Source organism: Aulonocara stuartgranti (genome assembly GCF_965226115.1).
Source record: "Aulonocara stuartgranti genome assembly, chromosome: 20".
In the NCBI taxonomy this organism is placed as follows: Eukaryota; Metazoa; Chordata; class Actinopteri; order Cichliformes; family Cichlidae; genus Aulonocara; species Aulonocara stuartgranti.
The window spans coordinates 15,579,270-15,605,461 of NC_138956.1; the positions used below are offsets into that span (position 1 = coordinate 15,579,270).

The window sequence follows — 26,192 nt, forward strand, 5'->3', positions numbered from 1 at the left end:
GTTTAATCCAATGAGGAGCCGTGATCGTTATCACAGATTCTATGCTTGAAAGCACCAGCCCAGCCACGCAGGTGGACCGCACGGCGTGACTAATAGTTATGTCCGGGGATAAGAAATATCATAGAAATTAAGTTTGGTGCAATGAATCAATCTTATATGAACTAAAGCTGTTGACTTCATGTAATCCACTGCATTGCACATGTGGATCATTTCACATGGGAGTAGTACGTAGTTCTAACTGTTTCTGATGTGCGCCAGTGTTTCACTGCTGGCAGATCGTCGTCCAGAACAAAGCCTGCTATAAACCTCTGTCATATTGCACATTCCCTGTGCTGCTGCAGGACAGCCCCTCTTTGTTAGAGACCAGGATCCAATGCCACAACCAAGAGAGAATAGGCCTTTCATACTGAGAACAGATCCCTGACACTTAAATGAAATAAGAGCCAGTATTTGGTGAAAGTTCACCATGTGTTAGCATTGTTTTTGGTTTTTGTTTGTTCGTCTTTTGCATGCTGCACTCTCACACAGAGGTTTTCATATCATTTAGCACACCCATCTAATGACTTGGAAGATACCACCCAGCAACATAGTTACAATTAGCCAATAAAATGGTGCTGTGTGTATGGATATATCAGAGGGTGTGTAGTTCAATTAGATCAGCTTCACCATTGACTTTGAGTTGCAGTTTCTGGCAACTTGACAAATACAACAGTTGTCAACATTCTCTTTGAGCTACATTTTTGCTCTCCTCCAACTCCCAAGAAAAAATCTCTGGCTCTTTTGCCACAAAATGTTCACCAGCTAGTCAAGAGCAAACTGGGATGCTTAATAGGGAAACAGCAGCATACAGTTTGGTTTTTAGAGCTGGAAAAATCCTCAGCTGAAAACAACATGCGTATGAACAACGAGACAGAACAAAAACAGTCAAGTTGTAAAACAAAACCTTCAGCTAAAAGCTGCTAAAATGCTCCACAGGCCTGGCAAGATGCAGATTCAGGGGGCAGCTTGCTAGTGTCGGCCCATCACCAGCCACTTGTGTCACACTTTGAATTTTATTTTTTTTACTGTAAATTGAAAATGTTTAAAAATTGGAGCGGTAAATGACTTTCTGTAACTTGAGCCAGGGATTCAATAGGCTGGCAAAGTGACTATCATTATTAACTAACGGCATTAATGATGGGTGAGATCTATTAGGTGTAACTTTGAGTGAGTGTAGAAGCTGTGTTTTTGCAGAGGTGGTAAATTGAGAAGAGATGAAGGCTGTGGGCAAAGAGAGACAAATATGGGATTGAACTTATACACTTAACTGTGTATAAGGTTCCCCTGTGTAGCAAAACACTGAAGCAACATACCTTCTTAAGCAATGTAAATATTGCATACAGTCTCACACAAATATGATGCATTTATATAAAGTGTCAGATTGACTTTGTCTTCATCATATCACCTCACAGTGTATGTTTATATGAATATTTGTACGTTATAATTAAAGAAAAAGCACAAAAAGTACTTTCAAAATTTTTAATAGGAATGTCAGTGTGTACACCCCATACTAATGTGGTCAAACAACACAAACACTCAACATCTTGAAAGCACTTTTGGTATAGGTAACTGATAACATACTCTGATATAGTCTTTCCACATACAGTAAATCAATTCCATTATTATCCGTTATTATTGGCTATAGAGTGAAATAAATGCTCTTCACAGGTTATCCGCCTATTGTAATAGCTTAAATACATGAACACCACCAAGGGCAGGAGTGATATTGAGGACTCAAACAGTACATGGACAGTTGAAGGCATTTCTGTGACATAACACTTGCAGGTAATGTGTAAAACTTGAAATACCAGTGAAAGAATGGAGGAACCTCCAGAGCAGCGTTTTATTTTCATTGGTGACAAATTTTCTGTTTTCCAGTCACAACAGCAGTTCTAACTCTCCTCTACTACAGCAGCTGATGACACGCAGGAGGCATCATCGCACACAGGTGTTGTAGTTCTGCACTCGATGCCGGATCTCGTCCCGCACACTAGTTGCGTTGTCTTTCAGCTTGTCCAACTCCAAGCGCTGCTTCTCCATCCGCCTCTCATTGTTTTTGAACTTTTCCTCAAGTTCTGCAATCACAGGGAGCAAGAGAAAAGTTAAAGTAACAAGCATGCACAAAAGGCTGAAAGGTTGATCTACAGCCACGTCCTACTACAAAGTTCTTAGTTGTTTGTTTAGAGCCAAAAATCTATGCCAAATCTGCAGATGCGATTGTTAAACCATACAGTACACAATAAACATATCAGTAATAGCTCTATCCTAAATTAATATAGGACTTAAAACTAGTTCCAAGGCAGAAACGCTCACTTGATTTTCACTGATTTGAACTGTGAATTCTCTGCTTTGATGTTTTTAATGTTTCTCTGCATTTCTATCCTGCCCACATATAATGATATTGTTTCATTTCTATCACTTACTTTTAGTCATTTAGTGCCTGTTACAGCACATCCACGGATCCTGTGAAAGGAACTGATCTTTATCTTGGAATATTTTATGAATATTAACAGTGTAACTCTACTCATCTCATCCTCATCTGTGACATCATGTGTTATGTTATGAATCTTGCTGCAGTGACAGCTGCAAGTTATTACATGACTGTGCCATCTAGTCAGAGTCTTTTGTACACTATGAACAATGGCACATTATTTAAACGGTGGTAGTTTAACACGGGAGACTTCTTTACAGGCAATTTCTGGTCAAGTCGCGCACTACGGTCACAATGTGCTGTATGTAGCTCACCTGAAGAACAAAGTCAACACTGAGAGCAGCCATATGAACTTACCGTCCAGTTCTCTTATCCCACTGGTGGCATTCTTGAGCCATTTCTCTGCATCCTCTTTGAGATCTTTGACCCTCTGGTTGATGTCCTTCAGACCTCCAGACACCCCACCAAGAGACTCGATCTTCATCTGCAGCTCACGATACTGTTTCTCTGTGTTGTTGAGGCTCTGGCAGATGATGCAATCGTTTTATTCAAGAATTTATATATATATATATATATATATATATATATATATATATTTATTTATTTATTTATTTATTTATTCAATAAGTTTGGTCCAAACTCCACCAACAGCCTCACCTGCTCCAGTGAAGATGTTAGGTCAGTGGCATTGTCGGCCAGTGCTTTAGCCTCGATTGCCATCTGTCTGTTCTGCTCCGTCTTGTTCTTCAGAGCTTCCACCTCCTTGGAGAGGTTCATTAAACGCATCATGACATCCATCTGCTTGGCGTCTAGGCTCACCAGCTTTCCCTCCACCTGGAAAAAATGAGACATGAAGAAGGAAAGAGTTATGGGAACCACATTGTGCCTTTTTTCCTGTATCCCACCGCTCACCCCAACCAGTCATTTGTTCTACTGGAGCTTTACCGTTAAAAGGGAGTTTTTCCTTCCCACTGTCACCACATGCTTCATCATAAGTCGTCTGATGAGGTTTTCCCTCTATTATTGTATTTTTACCTTACCATATAAAAGCACCTTAATGCAACTGTTTTTGTGATTTTGGGCTATATAAATAAAACTGAAGTGAAATGAACAAAAGTGCTCATTGGGGAGGTAGATTACAGAAAATATGTGAAACCTGTAAATTTACATGTTCCAAGATTCTGTACCTCAGCAGTAGCGTTTCTTGTGCTGTTCAGGTTGTTGTGGGCTTCTTTCAGGGCAGCCTGTGCTTTCTCTATGGCCTTTCCAGATGCTTTTAACGCCTCCTTGGTAATATTGGTCATGTCTTTCACTTCCTCTGCTCGCCTCCTGCACAATAGCACCAAAAATTAGTCAGAGAGAAAACCTTTTTCCTACAGCTCTGCTTAATAAATGCATGTTCAGTGCATTTAATAAGGCTTAATTATACACAGCCTATTAATGCCATGGTTTGCCTGGTGCCAGCTGAACCCAAGGAAAAAGGATAGATGTGTGGATATCCTATTTGAACTTTAATAACAACAAGAAAGACAATATCCGAAACCAAAATTCATGTTGTAGGGTATGGATGATAATAGTGTAGCCACAGAATGCAGGTGTAACAAACATAGCCTTGGAGCAGGGGTGGCAGGAGCAGGAGAGTTATAGAGGGCTGTTGTAGAGGGGGGCACCAATAAGCATATAAAGAGATCAAATTAATCAATTTGAAATACTGAGCAGCCTTCAGCTTATTGGTGCAGCCCCCTACAACAGTCTGTTTCTCGTGGTCCAGTGGGAATCTTAACTGCCTTCTGCTGAAGGCAACATTCATCTTTTATATGCAGTCACAGTTTAACTTTCAGCAAGCTGGCTTATGGGAAATGTGGTCCTTAATTTCAAAACAAAACAAAAATGATAACTCACTTGGCCTCTTTAGCTGCGTCAAGAAGCTCCTTGACTTTAGTGGTGTGCAGTGTGGTTTGATTTACAATCCCCTCAATATTGCTGATGTTGGAAAGACTTTCCTTTATCTGCGCGATCATTTTGTCCAGAACGGTCCTGTTCAGTGGCAGTGTGATCGACAAGACCTCCTGAGCCACTTTCTCTATGCTCTCTGGGTCGGCTCCCTCCTCTGGGCAGTACAAGAGAGGACAGGGACAAAAGGAGTGCAAATGCAGGAAGCATCAAGTTACATTTAGACATTGAAGCAATATCATCCACATACCAGTGAGAAAGTTTTTAATTTTCTCAATGAACTCTGTCAGGTTCTTATTGCTTTCTTTAAGCTCCTTGTTCAACTTGTTGGCTTTTTCCAGCGTGTTTATCGTCTGGTTCTTCAGTTTTTGTGTCATAGCAGCTATGTCCTGGAGCTGGACACAAGAAATCAAGAGTCAGATCAAAGAAATATTTCACTCATATGAGGCTAAACTACGGATACTGCGAGCACCTTTTTGGAGACTTTCTGCAGCTCCTTACTGGCAGTGTTCAGACTGTCTGTAACGTTCCTGGTGTCATTCAGCGCAGCTACAGATGTGCCCACAGTCCCGCTGCATCCCACTCCTCCACATACATGGTTTCCCTGATTGTCATGGCAGCCGGCACCACCACACTGACTGTCTGGGCAACTGCCATTGACGCTGTTATTGCTGTGACCGCCACACACCTTAAAGATGGCACCATGCACTGACTGAGTTAGTGGGATAAGACTTCAATGCTGGACAGCAAGACTTAAATGCAGTTTTGTTATCAATATAAAAATATAAAAACCAAATATTTTAATTTCCCTACTGCAAGATACTCTTAATAAACAAACAAAAATACAGTGCAAGTAGACAGCTTCACTCTATAGTTGTCAGTGGAGACAACAGACGTGTGTCAGCATTCTCAGACTCACTGGAAATATCTTAATTTTCTTAAAAGCCTGCAAATAAATACCTTAATTTGCAGACTACCATCAGCAAAGAAATGCAGTGACATCATAATGTGTGTGTGCGATCTAATTTGTAAAAAATACGATACATGACAAAATGCCATGTATTTTAAATAATGTTTTTAAGGCTCTGAAAAAAAAAACCCCACTGCTGCTACGTTTGCACATCAGGGACTGTCACAATTAAAACATACTCACCAATCAGTGATGGAAAACCATTTTCAATTTCTACTTAATCCTTTAATCATGAGCTGATTTGGCTTTTCCACTAGATGTCACTGCCAGCATAAAATTCCAACACTGTTTTTTGCAGATGTTTCACAATGTTCATAAACAAACTTGGCATGTTGCATGTTTAAAAACACATCAGTGAGGTTTTTTCCTTTTTTTTTGAGTAAACTTCTCTTTTTTTAACAGGTAGAACATGTTGATATTATTAAGAAAACTCCACTTTTTATGAATTTACAATATTAGATGCCTAATGCCTAAGCTTTAATCTCATTTTCACTTTGTCAGTTTTTCTACCTCAGAATGACAGAACAAGTTTCTTTTTCTGGCATGGATTCTTTTAATTAGAGAAAACGTATCTGGAGTTCAGAATTGTCACCTTATACAGTCTCCTGAAAGTACTCCTCGCTGAGGCCTTCCCTACTCCAAATTCTGAGGCTTAGATCTACGCTTATTCCACTTGCCATTCTCTTTCAATGAATGTTGTCTAATCTAGTTGAGGTCATGGTTAGGGTACATACATAACCCTAACCCAACATACATTTTTTTATTATAGCACACTGCTTACCTGGTCGCTCAGCTGATTGACCTGTTTATGGAGGTCGTGAGCTTGTTTTTGTAGGTCGCTGAGTGACTTGTTGTGAGCAGCCACATTACGGTTAATGCTGTTTTCAATTTCATCCAGCAGGTCTTCTGTGCGCGCTCTGGTCTTATTTGACTCTTCCACAGGACTCATAGGACCAAACACTGAAGCGTTGCATTTCATCTCAGCCTGCAGCGATTCCTGATAGTACTGCTTCACTTTCTCAAACTGATCTGTGAGAGACACCAGCAGCTTTTTAAAAGCAACGTATAAAACCTACTCTGCTACTGGATATGGATTTAGTCTGCTTCCTGTATTTACAGCAGCGAGGCTTCATGTGACATGTTCAAGGTTTTCATTTGTGCCTCTGATGGCAACAAATTACCTGCAAACCCTGAGCCGAACAGTTCAAGCAGCTTCTGTTTGTCAGTCACAGTGGTGTTGAGGTCCCGCAGCTCTTTTTCCATGTTATCCAGCGTGTGTCGGAGTGCCCTGTCTGTTTCTGCTGTCGTATTCAGCTCTTGGCCCATGGCCATCAGACGCCCATCAGTGAGGGCAATCTCAGCCCTGAAACACATACAGGATGTTCTTAAAATATAATAAAGTAGCTGATGAGAAACACCAAACGACATGCTGCTATTTCCTCACCTGAGGTCATCGATGCTCTGGCCAATGAGCTGGTAGACCCTGTCCCTGTCCTGCGTAATGATCAGATCCTTCACCTGCTTCAGCTTCCCTTCCAGTTCTTTGATGCGTGCGTCCCCAGCTCCCGGTGTGATGCCACCCTTCAGGATCTCCTGCACTCTGGACTGGATGTGATCCAGGTCCCTTCTAATCTGGCACAGGGCGTCATCCCAGAGCTGGAAGCACGGGTGACACTGGATGCATTTTGGGAAGATGCCGGTGAAACCACGAGCGCACTGGTTGCACTGCAGTCCCGCGGCTCCTTCCCGGCATTCACACGCACCCGTTAATCTGTCACACTGGGCAATCTCTGTGCCCTCTGGGTTACAGTTGCATTCTAAGTAGAGGAGAGAGAGAAATAAACAGAACCTCTAAATAAAATACTTGTAACCACACCTCATATCACTAAATACTGCATTTAGGTTATATTAAAGCAAAACTGGGAATAATCATAAAGAAGAGCACTGGAGAAAAGAAAAGAAATAAAATAAAACCAGTCCTAAGATGACATCTTATTATAAAGCACTCTCTACAAAATACTTCGATAAAGAAGCAACTGTCAGGTTAAATTCATCGTGTTGAACAATAATATTTTAACCATTGAGGTTTTTTTTTTTTTAATACACAGTCCCCTATTTTCAGATGCGGAAAATCTCAAAAGTTGTTTCATGGATAAGTGGGAGTTGTTTCTTTCTTGCCACATGATTGTTCGGGTGCAAAAATGCAACGTAAATCCATCAAACAGCGAGAGTTTGAACACTACTTGAGAAAAGAAGAATACACCGGTGAGCACATCAACATGAAAAGACCCAAATATCCAAGGAAGACAAAAGTCGCGAATGACTGCGGGGTGATGTGAGGAAGAAATGCTTTCCAGGTGGTTTAAGGTGTATCCTTTCAAAGGTTAGCACAATATTATTGATTATTGTCTTGAAATGAAATGACAGTCTGCAATGTAATGGCATCTTTTCTTTTGTTTTCAAACCTGCATTGAGGTGTACTGAGTCACAGCTGGAAACAAACACAACTGTCCAGAAACTTTCAGACATAACCGCAGATGCTGACCAAGCTGTAGATCTAACCAGCACAGGTGAAACAGATCCCTAAAATCCAGACGTTGCACAAAGCATCGGCTCTTGAGGATAATAAGTAAGTATGAATTTAGTGTAAAACAAGATTTTTAAAAAACACATTTAAGAACAAACAACCAAACACACCAAAATACTCAGCTCTGGTTACAGAAGCCGAAATGTTTGAAGGACTAATTTAACTGTTTGATTAATATATTTCTTGGTAAAGAGTGGATCACTGATGTTACTGGTGTAACATGTCCCTATGTACTGTGTCTCCTGGGTAAGCTATAGAGTTTATATTTCATGCTGCATTTCAAACTTGTAATCTGTCGTAATGTTTGGTATTTACTCTAACTGTTGTGGCAACCTAGTCTGAAATGTTGAAGTGGTTTCACGCGATCTTTGTGCAAATAAATTATAGCCCATCACGGGTGACTTTGTGAAACTGGCCGCCTATTTTTTGAAGAGGGTGATTTTAAATCTGACTGTCAATTTAGTAATTTAGCAGCAATTTGTTTTGATCCCATTTAATCTGAAAGCAATGTGTGGAACACAAATGTATTATATTCTTCATTGAATGATTATGAATTATTATTGTTCACACTCATCATGCTCAGAAAAAACCACCTGTGATGTAAGACGTTACATGGCGTTCATAAAAGTCACAGTGTGATTTACCGTGGCACTGCTCCCGTGGATCTCCCCAGTGGAACAGCTCACACTCGGTGCATTGTTTACCTCCAAAGCCTGAATGACAGTGACACTGGCCTGTGAACTGAAGAGCACACAAACTGGTCCAATACAGGTACACAACAAGCATATCAAAAAGCACATCTGAGGCCCTCTTTAGACAGAAGCTTGCAATCATCCTCACCATGTTGCAGTGAGTTCCCAGAGCGTGCTGCGAGTTGCAATTACACGGCTCACAGCCCTGATCCTGACCGAAGTTCCAGTAGTTAGGTGCACACTGGTCACAGTTATGGCCTACCACATGCTCCCTGCAGAGACAGGCTCCAGTCTGCCGATCACAGTCACAGTGTCCATCGCTGCAAGCAGACTGTAGGGTACCAGCAGTCACACAGGTACAGCCTAAGAACAGGAACAGGTGTGCAGAGAAAAAAAACATAAATCACACACCCACGTTTTTTTTTTTTTAAAGATTATGTAATCCAGTGACTTTGTCATCACTCACGTCTGCAATCGTGGGCCAAAGCGTTGCCATAGTAACCGATTTGACACTGGGCGCAAGACGGGCCGTCAGTGTGGTACAGGCACTTGATGCACTCGCCAGTCCTGGGATCACATGACTCAGGATCCTGGGTGTCTATGTTGCCGTTGCACTCACATGGAAAGCACTGTCCGCCAGGTTGCTCAGGGTTACCATAGTAACCAGGGGCACACTGGTCACACCGAAGACCTACGAGAGAAAAGTTGGAATAAAGATACAAGTCGTTTTCATTTACTTGACAGCACAGTGCTGTCAGTCAAACATGGATGAATGAACCAGTATGAACCAGCGCTCACCCATGTAGCCCTGTTTGCAGTTACACATGATCTGATCAGAGGTGTGGTCAACCTGACAAGATAACGCATTGAAGTTATCGGAGTTGGGGTTATTTGGGCAGGGGCAGGGCCGGCAGTGCTGCCCTGATCCAAGTGCTGGGTTTCCAAAGAACGTGTCCATGCAACTGGAACAAAATGAGATAAAAGATTTGCTTTCAATTTGATCACTCGGACAAAGGAGCTGAAGTGTGAAGTGTGGCACTGAATTTTCCTTACCGCTCACAGAGATGTCCTGCTGTGAAGTCCCTGCAGCCTCGGCATTCTCCCGTGCGGGGATCGCAGAGGTCTGCATGGCCGTTACACTGACAGGGGGTGCAGCTGGGGAAGCCCCACTGGCCCGGCTGACAGTCAGAGCACTGCCGCCCTGTGGCTCCTTGTCTGCACTGACACTGGCCTGTAACTGGGTCACACTGGTGGCTCAATGAGCCGTCGGAGTGGCAGTCACAGGCTGGGTAGGGGAGTTTAGAGGGTTATATTTTGTTTTTCCCCCAAACATGAATATATATATATTTATATATATTTAAAAATACAGCTGCCTTACCAATGAGTCACACTCATATTTACATGAACGTGTGTGTATAAACCGACTCTTTAAAGTTTCTTCTTTTTCCCATTAGAACGAGCAAATGTGTCACTTTATAAGCTTTTCTCTGATTTGCTTTATGTTGAACATTTAATCTTGCTTAGAAAACTTATGATCATTATTATTATTCTAAATGGCCCTGATTTGTATCTCCTAAAAGAAAGAAAACAGCAAGTTAAATAAGTAGCTTCGTTAATACAGAACAGAGTATGTGAGCCCATTTTTACAGTCGCACATGTGATTTACATATTTCATGTCTACATGTCTCATCATTTAACCTACAATTCATTCTAGGTGTGCGTTTGTGCACATGGCCTCGAACACAATGTCAGTAAAACCAACAAAACCATGTCAGGGTGATTGTATTTCTCCCTGACGGGGAAAACGAGCCTGAGTAATAAATGGATTTATGACAATGTTTATTTTGCAAAACAGCTCATGAGCAGGGAAAAAGAAAATAAAAGAAAATTACAGCTGAAACAGAAGTTAGGAAACAGCCACTGAATGCATCTGACCTTCAAAATGATTTTCTTAGACAGTGCTTTATAGTTACAGAGAAAAAACACCTTTCCTGGCTCTATTTCTACAAGTAAAAGTATATAAAGGGCATTCACACACGAAGCGATTTATAATGTCATCGAACTATAGGGAACATTCTGGGCTCTGGTTGCCTAGGTAACTCTGTAATGCACTTAACACTCTGCTATATGTTAATCCAGGGGTGGGCAATCTCAGTCCACGAGGGCCGAGGGCCGGTGTCCCTGCAGGTTTTAGATCTCACCTTGGGTCAACACACCTGAATCACATGATTAGTTCGTTACCAGGCCTCTGGAGAACTTCAGGACATGGTGAGGAGCTAATTTAGCCATTTAAATCAGCTGTGTTGGTTTGAGGACACATCTAAAACCTGCAGGGACACCGGCCCTCGTGGACTTTGCCCACCCCTGTGTTAATCAGTGGTATCCTTAGAAGTTGTGAAACTTTAAACTTTAGGACCTGCCCACTTCATACTGCCAGTGATTATTTAACAGTCGTCATTTTAGGTCTGCGAATGTCAGTGAGTTTTGTGTGGTGTCTCAGGTCCCCAAGGATCGCTTGTGTAAAATCACTTGAAGAGGATGACCTTGAACTCCCAAATCAAATGAACAAGCTTGTTGCGCAGTTCTTGCTGCTCTTACAAACCTCACCGTGCTGCAGAAAGTTGTTGTGTATTTTTAGGTAGAAATGAATTAACAGTTATCATTTCAGCATCAGGCTACAAGTGCACAGACAGCTACTCACAGTGAAAATCAGAAAAGACTGAAACCAAGAGAACGCTCATGAGCAAGTAGCTCAAGAATGTATATATATTTAGAGAGGGGACTGAAGACTTTTGTAAATAAGAGGATTCAGGTTTCAGCTTTCAAAGTAAAACACGTTTAGAGTTTGTAAAGTTTAAAATCTATGTAATTTCAAGTTAAACCTACAACACTATAAAGTGATTTATTGTGCTGTAGATTACTGTGTGAAATCACAGTTTTATAAACAGAACTATATGACAGACTGAGCTGATCAGTGGGCAGACTCACCAGTGCAGCCGCTCACACCGAAGCCGTAGGTCCCCGGGGCACACTGGTCACAGCGCCTGCCAATCACGTTGGGTTTACAACGGCACTGACCTCCCACTACGTCACACTCACCGCTGAGGGAGCCCTGAGGGTCACACTCACAGGCTGGATACAGCAGATATGAATAAATGGAATACACAAAAGGAAATGTTTATCATTTAAAACAGTGCTGAGTTTGAATGGATTTGTCATCCTCGTGTTTTTGTGTCTACTTACGCAGGGCACCGTCGTGAATAATGGAAGAAATACTGCAGATGAGTTTAGAGCACATCTCAGCCAGTGCAGGCATCGGAGTGATCATAAAGGAATCAAGACACATGTAGCGGATCATCTCCTCCTGACGCTGCTCTGACTCTGGTGTGTTACCTTGAAACCCAGGAAGCTCCATGTATTTAGGGATCAATACCAGCTATTGGGCGAAAAAAGAAAGCTTTGAGACAGCTACATCAATTAATGTAAACAGGAATGATAAGAAAATGATCTTAAGTTCTTAAATCAAAATGTATATTATTATTATTATTATATGTACAATCATTTCGCAACTTCTGTTATTGCAATTGGATTGTCCCACCACTAGGGGGAAATGTGATGGTGCAAAACACCAAGCAACACCCCCACAGGCCACCCACTGCTGCAGCTCAATTGGACCATGTTCAGACTTAACAGCCATACTAGTAAAAGCACAGCCAAAGCCCACTAAGCCATGGTGATGTCAACTTCCAGCACTTCTGAATGAGAAGGGCATAATGAAAGGGGAAGGCTTCCAGTCTTAGCTCACCGAGTCAATAAGAATGAAGGCAGTGAGATGTCTGTGTGTGGCGCCATGACGCTGGAACCTGATTGTAACCACGTAACGATTGCTGGGCTCAAAACAAAATGGTCTGGGCATCTGGATGTATCTGTAAGAACACATTGAACATGAAAGAACATGTAATGATAGATATATTTTATACTTTATCTTACTTTTACTTTCCACTCTCATTTCATGTGTGGAGAGGCAACATTAACAAAGCCTGTGAAGTGACAAATCGTGGTTGTCATTCACAGGCACATTCACAAAGGTCCAGCTATGTCGGCATATTTGTGCCTTGAAGTTATTATGACAGCATATGAAGTTTTAGAGTCAAATCTACTAAGTAGGACAAATTAGCATTGGGTCACAATCACAATAAATGCACTGATAGGAGTAGAAAGTTCTGGTGACTAACACTAACAATGTGTTAATTTCTAAGCAAAGACTTTTAAAAGCAGAAAATTAGAAAACAATGTAAGAAATTTGCAGATTTGATGAGAGAGCATGAGGGAGAGAGATAGATGCTAATCAAAATAACACAGTGTGAGCCTTGGTTTTATAAATGTGGTTCTCTCTGAAAACAGCATGGCAAATGAGATCAATAACAGGGCTTAGTGCTGTGCAGTTAAAACAGCTTTTAGTGACTAGAAAACACCCAATATGAAAGTAAACTACAGAACAGTACCATGCCAGTTTGCTTCCTGTTGTTTTTTAGAACAAGCATTTTATACCAGGGTTGACTTGAGCTACCCATATTTGCTGTAACTCCTGCGTCTGTGTTTTGGTCTCACTTTACTAATTGGTTTTAGCTGACAGATCCACTGCGGGAGAGAAAGGAAGCTGTGATATGCTCCGGTTGAAGTGCCAGATCCGGGCAGGGTCTTAGTTCCAGATGAGTTAAAACTCTGAAATGCTTTTCAGCAGAAAAGCTAAACCATTTCAGTTTTGAGCATTTTAACTTATACCCTGTTTATGTTTCCTCTGTTTCTCTATACAAATAAATGAAGAATTATGACTTTGACTCTGCAGTCATCAGTCTAAAGTGCTGACCTTCCTCCAAAGGAATATAAATTTTATCCCACAGAAAATGATCCCTGCGAGTGTCACCCACTACAGAGATGTTATCAAATGGTGATAAAGTCTATAAAGATTATAAAAATATACCAGTAAAATGCAACATAGCTGTAAAAATGACAGAAAATTGTTAATCTGGTGATTTAGCGCACAGTGTTGGAAAATAAACAATTTTAATTGCGGTTAATTATTTTATCAATGAGTGGGCGCTCTGTGCTGCTGTTTATTTCTAAAGTGATGGTTGCTTATTAGAGTCCTGAAACTTACTGTCCCAAAAACTGCAGGAGGGTAAAGTGCAGGGGTCAGCAACCTTTAACGTCCAAAGAGCCATTTGGACCTGGTTTCCACGCAAAAGAAAACACTGGGAGCCGCAAATACTTTTTGACATCTAAAATGAAGATAACATTGTGTATATATAGTGTTTTACTCTTATGCTCTGTGTGAACAACTAAGGTGTGTTGCTTATGAAATCCATGAAGTGCTACAGAGGAAATTACATTTTATTTATGTAATTAACATATTTTGAACTCTTAAAGAAATATAACAAAAGGAAAGACACCCAGCTGAACTAAAATGATCCATGTAGCAAACAAAAACTGCTGTGAGCCGCCATCCTTATATTGCCTTTGGGCTTTTGGACCTGGCTTTTAAAAAATAATTGGAAAAAAAGCACTATGCTGCTCAAAAAAGAAAAATAAATGTTTGCAAAATTCTACCTAAATATGTATTTTACCAGTTTAAGGTGTGTTGCGGGGCGTGGCCTGCTGCGCCGCTGCAGGGGAGGCGGACGCACCTGAGCGGCACCCGCAATCACGCCTCGCCGCCTTAACGTCCGTGCTATCTGTGCTGTTGTGTTGGTATGTGTCGGGCTGTGAGCTGAAAAGCTACAGCCGGCTGTATGCGTACAGCAACTGTGTGTGAAAAGTGGTCAATAAAGAGATGCTGAAAAGCGTGTTCATGCAAACATCGTCGGGTCTGCTGTGATATGTTTACAATGGCACTTCTGCTCCTGAACCTCTGCGCACAGTGAAGTGACTGTAAGCTGTCATCTGTGAGGCGTGAGCGGTGTTTGGTTTTAACATAGTTCACGGTGGAGAACAGCTGCTGACACAATGTGGATCCGAAGATCCATAATTGGCCTACCTGGGGTTGAAAGTCTGGATAAATGCACGGCGTTTCGGCGGGTATACCGGCTTCCGCGAGTGTGACGCTTATTTTGAGCGATGAAAAAATAATAGAATATTATTTTATTTTTATATTTCAATATCACAATAATCTTCCAATTTAGAACTACAAGTTAAAAAAGAACTAACATAAATAAAATCCACTTCAGCTAAATACTTGTTTATTACTAATTTATTTTCCCAAACCACGCGGAGCCGCACTATAAGGACTAAAGAGCCGCAGGTTGCCGACCCCTGGTATAGTGGAATAAGCCTGACTGAGAGCAAGTTACAGTTACAACAATGTAATGATGCAATTTTTCCTGAACAAATCCTGCAAACATACTGGCTGTGATGGCTCCCTCTCTGGATTACATGCAAACCCCATGCACACTCGCATGCATTCATTCAGGTCCTGTTACCTGTTGTGGTGTGGCAAAGTGACAGTGTAGAGCTGTTCAGTAGGTAGGAGGTTTCCACACCGGAGACTGGAGGGCAATTCTACAGATGTAATACTAACAACAGCCTCCCAGTTCTCTGTAGACTACACACAAAAGGAAAAAGGCTTTTACTTCTATTTTTGCTTTTTTTTTTTTAACAAAAAACATCATATTCTCTCCATACTCACACACCTCAGGTTCATAGCGGATCATGATGTCATACTCCATGGGATAGGGTATGTTATCAATGGTGAAAACCAGACCAGCGCCATCTTTAACACGGGAAAAACCAGGTCCTGTCCATGTCACCATATGGCTGAGAGTGTGCTCTCTATGAACGGTCCTCACATCCGGCTGAATAACAAAGACACATCACCAAAGCATGGCTTTCTTTTTGACCTATTATTACTTCTACTTTATGCAATACTTGTGCTATTTTCTGTTTCCTCTTACTGACATAACTGACTTCCTGCCAGCAGCTCTGAATTAAAGGTCGGTGGAATGAAAAAGTCTCATAAAACAACTTTTAAAATTACCAAAGCTTACCAAATAAATGTAAATCATCTTGACCGGTGTCCCCATCAGTGTTATTACAACAGTATTATTATCACGTTGCTATTCCAACAGTAATTCTTTCTTTAACTCTGTTTTGACTTCCAGTCTACCATCTGTTAATACAAGACCTGATATATTAAAATTAAATAATAAAGAATACTTTTTCATTATGTTTTTGACTCTTTTGGGATTCCTGTTCTTTAATCTGTCCCAGTGTTGGTGGTCTTGTACCCACTACCCCCACACTCTTTTTTCAGGTTGACTAGTTTGTGCTGATATCATTGATTTGACAGTTAAGCTTTTAATTAGGCAAACTGACGTCCACTTGGAAAGTGGTCTACGTGCACATGACCACAAACGCCTAAAACTGTAGACATTAGTAATGCTCTGCTATTTAACTCTCCTGATACAACTGCAGAGTCTTATTGGAGGCTGTAGTCTAATAATGACTGTTTCTTTTATTTTTCCATGCAATTTATATCAGTAAGCATAGGCTAAATAACAGAAACACCTCAGTATAAAGAGGCATAGTACCAGAGGTGTGGACTCGAGTCACATGACTTGGACTCGAGTCAAACTCGAGTCATTAATTTTATGACTTTAGACTTGACTTGAAAAAATGTTCTAAGACTTGTGACTTGACTTGGACTTTTACACCAATGACTTGGGACTTGAATTGGACTTGAACCGGTTTACTTGAAAAGACTTGATATTTTACCCCAAATATAAAATTTAACATGCATATTATATGGAGATTGAAAATGTGACGTCATTCACGGGTAGAACCGCAAAGGATTCTGGGAACTCGTGGCAAGCGGTACTAGCGCACGCAGGCTTTCAATTAAAATCAGTCACACAGCGATAAAAAGAAACACAAAAATGTCAAGAAGCTGTTGTATTATTAACTGCAATAGCCGGTCGCATGACAGCCACGGGAAGCCGACGGGTAAAGAGATCGGTTGTTATCGGATTACGTCGTTGAAGAGAAATTGTTCGAGCCATGTTTCCGAAGTAACAAAGAGGCGACTGGATTGCAGCCATTCAAAGATCAAATATAACGTCCTAGAACACTCCAGCTCACAGGTTAGTCTGCTCCAAGCATTTACACAAAGGTCAGTGTTTTTTAGTAGTTAATACGTCACTTTCATAACATAACTGGTGATATAGGTTACAAGCAAGTCTGGCGCTGAACAGAAATTGTCGCGCTATGCTCCTTTATTTATTGTGCATAAATAGTGAATTGTCCTGACACAATATTGCGTTTCGCTTCTGTTATTATGGTACACTGACAAAAACACATACTTTTATTCACAGGATAAAACAGGTTTTTTGTATCACTAATTGCCCAGTGCGATTACAGCATACAGTATTATTGTCACTGCTACATTTCTGTGATGCTACCAGAAATTATTTCCACTACTAATTAATTACCGTTGAGCTCAAAGGTCCTATTAATAAACGGTTAACGAATGTGTATTTATGAAGACGATTTGTGAGACTGGTAAACTTATGATACGTACGATGGTCTTTCGTTCTACACGGTGCATTTCAAGGTCCTGCACCCATCCGTCGGTAAACTGTACCTGGGCTTGTTGCAGTGACCGGAAGTTACTAAACTTCATGAGTGTATGCACTCACTCCAAGAACCGTATAATTATAAATATGCATATAAATATGCTAAGATGAGATAGCTGACTTCATCTAACTAGCAAATGTTTTCCAGGCTACGTTGGTGATACAGTTTTTTTTAATGTGTATGATATTTTTGTCATGCGATTTTAAAGCTGGTCCTACAACCGCATCCAAGAATAACATGCAGCGTATCTCAGAACTGTCGGTGAAAATTATTCTTGGAGCTAGGTTTAATTGAGCTGCATTTTAAAGAGGTGCAATTTCACAATTTGTGTATATTTTCTAAGTTCACTATTTTGTATGTGTTGAGAAAAACACAGATTTTAAAATTACATGGTCTAATATTTACATTTAGCATATAACTGCAACATTATTTTTTCGTTTGTTTTTTTTAAAGACTCGAAAGGACTTGAAATTCAAAGTTTCAGACTTGTGACTTGACTCGGACTTTTACACCAGTGACTTGAGACTCGACTCTGACTTGCCTGACATTACTTGAGACTTGACTTGAGACTTGAGGATAAAGACTTGAGACTTACTTGAGACTTGCAAAACAATGACTTGGTCCCACCTCTGCATAGTACAGTGGTGAGCTGTTCCTATTAGGGGTCTTCACAAACCAAAAATTAAATGAATAAGTCAATAAAAGAAACAAAAATCATACTGTTTGTTGAAGCTGCCGAATACGTCTCAGTGCTGCCTGATGTTGCTGCGACTTGGCAATGTTACGGTGCCGCCGGTGCCTCCTGAGCTGGTTGCTGAGGTGCTGAACACAGTCATTAGTTGCTTGTTGGCGAACTTGGCCCTGGAGGGGAGAGAAGAGGAGAGTTTTGACTTTTAACTGACTGTTTAAGGAAAATAACATTTTTATTTCTAGTTCTCCACACACAAAAACACAAAAAAACACCATCCCATCTTCAACAGTGTCAAATTTATATACGCCACACAAATACAAACAAATTTTCACAAGCAAGTAAATAACAAAAAATGTTTTTTATCAAAAGTTATCAAACTGAGATGAAATGATCTGAGTCTTTCGTGCATAGAACATTTAGCAAAACATGTCAAAACACCTTCACTTTGGTTTCGTCTCCTGTGCTCAAATTGCTGGGGTGTAACAGAGAGAAACAATGATAAGAAAAATGTGAGATGTTTTTGTGTGTGTGCTGTTTGTTGTACAGCAATAATAAATTGTGACATGTCGGTATCTGTGATCTGGTCTAGCGATGTCATGGATTACTTCAGCTGTGAAGGCCTACACAGAGATCCAGCACTTTGACTACATCTTGCTTATTCTACACCATCCTGCAACTTTAACAACTTAAAGACACCAACCCTTATTTGTTCAAGCAATATCTTCACTTGTTTAGTGTCTCACATTTCTTCTCATAACATTCCTGAGTCACTGAAGTTTTCCCTACATTCCTGCAGCTGTGATGTTGTAAGTGAGGACTGTTGCAGCTTGCCCTGAGGGCTAAAGGAGGAACTATTGTATGCTGTGTGTCTATTAACAATGAGGAGGATGGCAGCAGGTGGTGAGTGCAGAAGACAGAAACAGTGGACAACAAATGTACAAATGTGGGTACAAACACGTGGTAAACAACAAAAACAGTGATGTGAAGAAGAATGGAGTCTGATAGGCATGTAAAATTAGTTGCCGATTACAGGAACAGACTTGTCGCAGTGACAAGATCTCCTTGTTGAAACAGGGTGGATGGGGGGACCCTTTTGTAGTCTGGTGATCAGTCTGGTCCTATCCGGTCCATCCGTCTGGGTTGCAGGGGCAGCAGTCTAAGCAGAGACTTTCCTTTCTTCGGCCACTTCTTTCAGCTATTTTACAGGAGGCCGAGGCGTTCCCAAAGCAGCCAAAGGACACCCTCGAGAGTGTTCTGGGTATATGCCAGGGCCTCCTCCTGTTAGGACATGACTGAAATACCTCACCTAGGAGATGCCCAGGAGGCATCCAAGTGAGATGGTCCAAGTATCTCAAATGGCCCTCTCGATGTAGAGTATACATAAACTCCTCCACTTACAGCAGCCACTTGCTCCGAGCCAGGAGTGTAAACTCCACCCTTTTCATCTGAGAACCATCACCTCAGACTTCACATCATAACCGTTTTACACTCAACTACAAACCCAAGCCTCTTCCAATGCAAGATGGAAGTCATGGCTCAATGAAGGCAACAGAACCACATCATCTGCAAAAAGCAAAGATGAACTCCTCAGAGCACCAAACTCACCACCCGCTACACCTCGGCTGTGCCTAGAAATTCTGTATCTTTTTCATTCTTCTCCATAAAAGCAATAAACAGAAGTGGTAGCAGAGAGCAGCTCTGGTGAAATCCCATTCCACTGAGAAAGAGGCTGACTTATCACCAGCCATGTTTATTTTGGGATAGCTCCCAAAAATTAGTTCAATGTTCTATGAAACCAAAACACTCCTCCACAGGACATACTGAGAAATGCAGCCTTCTTGAAGCCCACAAAACACATGCAGACTGGTTCGGCAAGCTCCCACGCACCCTTGGATGTGGTTGAAAGGATAAAGAGCTGAACCATTTACATGCGGAAATTGCAACCGGTTGCAAGTTCTGTCAAAACTCAGGAACAGGACACAGGTCTGGGTGGAAAGTACTCAGGGCTCCCAGTTTCACCAGCAGAAGCTGTTGTTGTAGCCAGTTACTCTGGTCATTGTTTCCAATTGTGGATAATTGAAAAACTTAATAAAAAGCTAAAAATGTGATGAAGGATAATTAACTGATGCTTGATGGTGAGTGAAATCTTTCTTTTGCTCACACAGTTTCCAAAAAATACAAAAGACAGGCAGAAGAAGAGACTCTGACCTTTTGCTGAGATGTGTGTGTCTTTTACGTAGAGATACTGTAAGTGATCGGTGACCTTTGAGGTTTCCTAAGTGAACATGTTGGATCATACAGCTCATTACTGAAAGCCACACTATGTGAACATACTTCCATGGATACAGTCGTCATGTATCACATTCTTGCTAAAACAAGAAAAAAGCCTGTTAATTAAAGTCGTGTCCATTTAATTAATGAATTTTTGTGACAGAGATCCCACTATATGACAGGAGTTCTCTACACAAACAAAAAGGTCCCAAAGGAAACTTTATTAGGGGTTACAAGATGGAACTATACCTCTTGGATTAGAGTGACTCCACACACACAATCCAATCCTCCTGAATGGGTAAGCAGATGCAGAAACTATAACGTAGCTGTAATCAGCAGCAGTCCTTTTTTATAAACCCAGGTTAAAATCTTCAAGCGCTTTTATGAATTTGTCAAATTTAGGGCTACTACTAAGATCTGTTTGTGTGTTTTAACACCTCGTGTGTCTTCTTGCAGCAGCTAATCATGCTTTTTCTCACTTTGAGCTCACAACCATCTTCTTGAAAAGCGGTTACATAACCTCTCCACCATCAATCAGTATTTCAAACCTGCTGCATGCATGAGACACAAACACGTCTAAGTTCTAGGTTTATGCTTGCACAATGGCCTTCCTTAAACTTTACAAATGGCTTGCTCTCCCCAGCTTATGATTTTAAGTGAATTTTGCATCTACTCATTTGGGGTTTGGGGTAAGCTCAGCATTTTTCTACAATATGGCCTGCATTTGTATAGCGCTTTTCTAGTCCTTAAGGACCCCAAAGCGCTTTACATTACATTCAGTCATTCACCCATTCACACACTGGCGATGGCAAGCTACATTGTAGCCACAGCTGCCCTGGGGCGCACCGACAGAGGCGAGGCTGCCGGACACAGGCGCCACCAGGCCCTCTGACCACCACCAGTAGGCAAACATGGGGTTAGTATCTTGCCCAAGGATATTTGGCATGCAGCCAGGAGGCAGCCTGGGATCGAACCACCGACCTTCTGATTGGTGGCTGACCTGCTCTGCCACCTGAGCTATAGCCACCCCACCCCCATTCGCTTCTTCAAATAAAATGTACGTTTTTGAAGTTAGATTCTACAGTGTGTTGTTTTGACGTAGTCAGCCTAGTAGTATGAGCCAATGATCGTAAATGTGAATAAGTGGTTTACACGGCACCATGCTGCTGTGCTCACCGGCAGTACGGGGTCAGCAGGAGAGTGTCCGGTGGCATCTTCGGCCTCATACTTGTAGAAGTCCAGCGGAGCGCAGAAATACCCGGGCTGCACATCAGAGCATTGCCGGCCAATTAGGTGCCTCCTGCAGTCACACTGGCCGGTTTCCATCATGCACCTTTAAGTATCACATACAACAATGTGTAGACAGCCTTTTACTGGTGTTCTTGAAATCTCCTGTCTATTTGTTGTCTGCACAGACCATCGGACTGAATGAGTCACAGCCTCACTTCGTGTCCACTTGATGCTTTTTGCATCTAAACGAAATACTTGCAATTTACAGAATGCTTAGTTCTTAAAAGCAGAACACAGACGATACAAAATCTTTTTACCTGTTGTTGAAGGCTCCTCCAAAGTCACAGTCACAAGGTCTGCAGCCTGCCAGGTCATTACTAAGGCCCCAGTATTCAGGCTGTAGGAGGAACACAAACCTCACAATTAGCTTTTTTCACGGTTCATGTACACTTTTTTTGTACACTGCTGCTTTATCATGAACAGTCAAAGCAGGAGTTCTATTTGTAATCGTGCTAGTGATCCATGGCTAATCTGCAGTCAGCAGAGACTGAAGGAGTCACTTGGATGAGTGACAAAAACATTTCTCCCACTGAAAACATTACATCCACATGAACAGAATCAACTTTTTGGGATTTCCTAACCTGGATGGTTGTGCATGCATCAAGACATAAACTCCACTCAGTGTTTTATTAGCGCACACACTCTCTGGTCACCTCATCTAATAATATGGATGTTTAGGTTTCCAGGCTGTAAATGAAGGCAGTTTCAACTCTTGCAAAGAGCTCACTGCACTGTATTCTCTGTCATTACACAGGCCAAGTTTACCAAAATAACAGCAAGAAAATAGCGCTATTGAAAGTGTCTTTTTAAACAACAGCCCAGTGCATATAGCCGATTAATGCAATCATGTCGGCCAGTTCAGATTCAGTCCGATTGCTGAATACAAAATTGCTGTGATGACGCACGGTTTAGGTATAGATCCCACACAGAATTTTAAAATATGGCCCCATTAGTTTAACAAGTCAAAGACAAACATCTTCCAGTGCATTATTTAAAGATCCTCACTTTCACCTCCTTATTTTTATTCTTGGACTGCACTGGAATATCTACACAGAGTAGATTTTCATGCATTCAAGGCCTGCTATTGAGCAAACCTGGACATGAGCTTAGGATGAAACCTGAGAGACAGAACAACGACTGTTACTAACCAGACACTGGTTGCAGTAGCGGCCGGTGACATATCTTTTACAGGAGCAGTCCCCACTGATCTGATCACAAGGAGCTCCCATCACGATGATGCCACGAGGATCACAGTTGCAAGCTGATGAATAAAGACACAGAAACATGAATGCACATAAAGATTTGAGATATCTACTTTTGTTCAAACACATTTTGGCGGCAGATGAACACATACGTTGGCAACCCAAAGGGTCATTCTGGCTGAGTCCATAATAACCCTCCTTGCAGTCATCACAGCGCGTCCCCTTCACGTTGACTTTGCAGCGACACTGTCCCGCAATCATTCCCATTTCAAAGTTGGTGTGGGTGTCACACACGCCTCCCTCCAATGACCCCACTGGGTCACAGTCACAGGCTTAAGTGAAGGAATGATGGAGATTGTAGGTAAAAGATGACAGGAATGACAGGAAAATTTTATGTTTCAGAGCAAAATTCCTTTTTTATACTCAGTACTGAATTTCTGTACCAAAGGAGAGAATCAAGGTATGAGAGACTCACAGATACAAACCCGTGGATCTCTAACATCTCTGTTTGGATCTTGGTAGTAGAAAGGTTTACACGTCTCACAGTTGCGTCCCATAGTGTTGTGCAGACAGTCATCACAAACTCCTCCAGTAACATTACCCGTTGCCATATACACTGCCATGTCAAAGTGGCAGTGGTCCGAGTGGCCATTACAGTTACACTCTGCAGAAACAGGCAAAAACAAAATGAGAACAGTTAAAGAGCAATTAGAGCAAACTTATTTTACGTCTTGGGTCACAAAGCAAAACTCTCCCATCTGTCAGTGTAAAGATGTTTAACTAAATGTTTAACAGCTTAACGTAAAAAAGAAGTCCAGTTTTTTTACATGATAAAAAAATGCTGCTGTAGTAATGAAAGAAAGCTGTCAGCAAAAAAATCCATAAATGTTTAAAGTTACGGTAGCAATTATAATAAAAAAAACTTGTCATTGTAAAAAATAAAAATTTACAGTACCAAGTGAAAAAACGGGAACTTTTCTGTGTTTTAACTGTTATTACTTTGGTGTAGTATCAAAGGGAACGGGGGAGGTCTTTACGAGTAGGAAAAACTATAAAAGCTATGACAACACAGTAAAAAGTCAGAAATTGATGCCTTCTATCACATGTCCGAAGCTGTCTAGCTGTCTGGAGGCTTTGGGCTTATCTTTGAAACCCCTGATTTAGAGGAACATGAATACCATTCTGACCACCCTTTTTTTGGGTGGCGTCCTAATAATAATAATGATACCCTAAAAACTATCACATCGCATTAGCTTCTCCCATCTCCTTTAGAGGTGACCTATAAAGTAAATTTCTAGCTTTATATCTTTATTCCTGGACACCAGAGTAGCCCAGCATAGCTACATACAGTGGGGCAAAAAAGTATTTAGTCAGCCACCGATTGTGCAAGTTCCCCCACTTAAAATGATGACAGAGGTCAGTAGTTTGCACCAGAGGTACACTTCAACTGTGAGAGACAGAATGTGAAAAAAAAAATCCATGAATCCACATGGTAGGATTTGTAAAGAATTTATTCGTAAATTAGGGTGGAAAATAAGTATTTGGTCAATAACAAAAATACAACTCAATACTTTGTAACATAACCTTTGTTGGCAATAACAGAGGTCAAACGTTTACTATAGGTCTTTACCAGGTTTGCACACACAGTAGCTGGTATTTTGGCCCATTCCTCCATGCAGATCTTCTCGAGAGCAGTGATGTTTTGGGGCTGTCGCCGAGCAACACGGATTTTCAACTCCCGCCACAGATTTTCTATGGGGTTGAGGTCTGGAGACTGGCTAGGTCACTCCAGGACTTTCAAATGCTTCTTACGGAGCCACTCCTTTGTTGCCCGGGCGGTGTGTTTTGGATCATTGTCATGTTGGAAGACCCAGCCTCGTTTCATCTTCAAAGTTCTCACTGATGGAAGGAGTTTTTGGCTCAAAATCTCACGATACATGGCCCCATTCATTCTGTCCTTAACACGGATCAGTCGTCCTGTCCCCTTGGCAGGAAAACAGCCCCATAGCATGATGTTTCCACCCCCATGCTTCACAGTAGATATGGTGTTCTTGGGATGCAACTCAGTATTCTTCTTCCTCCAAACACGACGAGTTGAGTTTATACCAAAAAGTTCTACTTTGGTTTCATCTGACCACATGACATTCTCCCAATCCTCTGCTGTATCATCCATGTGCTCTCTGGCAAACTTCAGACGGGCCTGGACATGCACTGTCTTCAGCAGCGGAACACGTCTGGCACTGCGGGATTTGATTCCCTGCCGTTGTAGTGTGTTACTGATGGTGACCTTTGTTACTTTGGTCCCAGCTCTCTGCAGGTCATTCACCAGGTCCCCCCGTGTGGTTCTGGGATCTTTGCTCACCGTTCTCATGATCATTTTGACCCCACGGGATGAGATCTTGCGTGGAGCCCCAGATCGAGGGAGATTTTCAGTGGTCTTGTATGTCTTCCATTTTCTGATGATTGCTCCCACAGTTGATTTTTTCACACCAAGCTGCTTGCCTATTGTAGATTCACTCTTCCCAGTCTGGTGCAGGTCTACAATACTTTTCCTGGTGTCCTTCGAAAGCTCTTTGGTCTTGGCCATGGCGGAGTTTGGAGTCTGACTGTTTGAGGCTGTGGACAGGTGTCTTTTATACAGATGATGAGTTCAAACAGGTGCCATTCATACAGGTAACGAGTGGGGGACAGAAAAGCTTCTTACAGAAGACGTTACAGGTCTGTGAGAGCCAGAGATTTTCCATGTTTGAGGTGACCAAATACTTATTTTCCACCCTAATTTACGAATAAATTCTTTACAAATCCTACCATGTGAATTCATGGATTTTTTTTTCACATTCTGTCTCTCACAGTTGAAGTGTACCTCTGGTGCAAATTACTGACCTCTGTCATCATTTTAAGTGGGGGAACTTGCACAATCGGTGGCTGACTAAATACTTTTTTGCCCCACTGTACATCTTAATTTATCTTTCTAGCATATATTTATTTTTAATTTAAACCCCCAAAAAGTGTCTCAGTTATCTTGTAAAACAAGAAACGTGAAAATATGTTTTCACTGGTTGACAAAAAGCCCCATTAATCATATTCAGATACTGTCACAGTCACAGAAAGCCGACTTCATCAGCTGACTGCGCTGCTGCTGGTAGTACCAACAAAGGGCTTGTTCTCTATTTCCTTAAATAGTCTAAAGGTTAGAAAAGCACATTTGACAACTATAAAGAAAGAATTTCAGCTACAAATGTTTCCATCTGAATTTTGAAGGAGTGCATATTTGCCCCACCTCTGCAGGTGTGAGGGTTCTCGGCCTCCGCTGGTCTCCACGGCAGGTCATGGTGGAAGTTCCGGCAGCGCTCGCAGTTCAGGCCTTCTGTGTTGTGTTTGCACACACAGCGACCGTGGATCTGAGCACAGCAAGATGAAAGGTGACAAGGATGAAAA

The 26,192-nt window shown here is 41.5% G+C and overlaps 1 protein-coding gene across 1 annotated transcript in view; it reads right to left on the reverse strand.

Annotated features, from left to right (window-relative positions):
- Positions 1-1,504: 1,504 nt before the first annotated feature.
- Positions 1,505-26,192, reverse strand: part of lamb2l (laminin, beta 2-like) — a 65,509-nt gene continuing 40,821 nt past the window's right edge. Inside the window, exons 9-35 of the mRNA XM_082518437.1 lie at positions 26,035-26,155; positions 23,230-23,418; positions 22,907-23,086; positions 22,701-22,813; positions 21,810-21,889; positions 21,439-21,595; positions 18,021-18,161; positions 15,362-15,523; positions 15,152-15,273; positions 12,478-12,598; positions 11,916-12,108; positions 11,661-11,804; positions 9,726-9,957; positions 9,471-9,634; positions 9,139-9,363; positions 8,821-9,035; positions 8,625-8,721; positions 6,838-7,210; positions 6,575-6,756; positions 6,175-6,422; positions 4,896-5,111; positions 4,674-4,818; positions 4,373-4,580; positions 3,658-3,799; positions 3,128-3,304; positions 2,828-2,993; positions 1,505-2,114 (exon numbers count right to left, since the gene is read on the reverse strand). Coding sequence (XP_082374563.1) covers positions 1,975-2,114; positions 2,828-2,993; positions 3,128-3,304; positions 3,658-3,799; positions 4,373-4,580; positions 4,674-4,818; positions 4,896-5,111; positions 6,175-6,422; positions 6,575-6,756; positions 6,838-7,210; positions 8,625-8,721; positions 8,821-9,035; positions 9,139-9,363; positions 9,471-9,634; positions 9,726-9,957; positions 11,661-11,804; positions 11,916-12,108; positions 12,478-12,598; positions 15,152-15,273; positions 15,362-15,523; positions 18,021-18,161; positions 21,439-21,595; positions 21,810-21,889; positions 22,701-22,813; positions 22,907-23,086; positions 23,230-23,418; positions 26,035-26,155 — 4,653 coding nt within the window. The 3' untranslated portion in view covers positions 1,505-1,974. The remainder of the gene's footprint in view (positions 2,115-2,827; positions 2,994-3,127; positions 3,305-3,657; positions 3,800-4,372; positions 4,581-4,673; positions 4,819-4,895; positions 5,112-6,174; positions 6,423-6,574; positions 6,757-6,837; positions 7,211-8,624; positions 8,722-8,820; positions 9,036-9,138; positions 9,364-9,470; positions 9,635-9,725; positions 9,958-11,660; positions 11,805-11,915; positions 12,109-12,477; positions 12,599-15,151; positions 15,274-15,361; positions 15,524-18,020; positions 18,162-21,438; positions 21,596-21,809; positions 21,890-22,700; positions 22,814-22,906; positions 23,087-23,229; positions 23,419-26,034; positions 26,156-26,192) is intronic.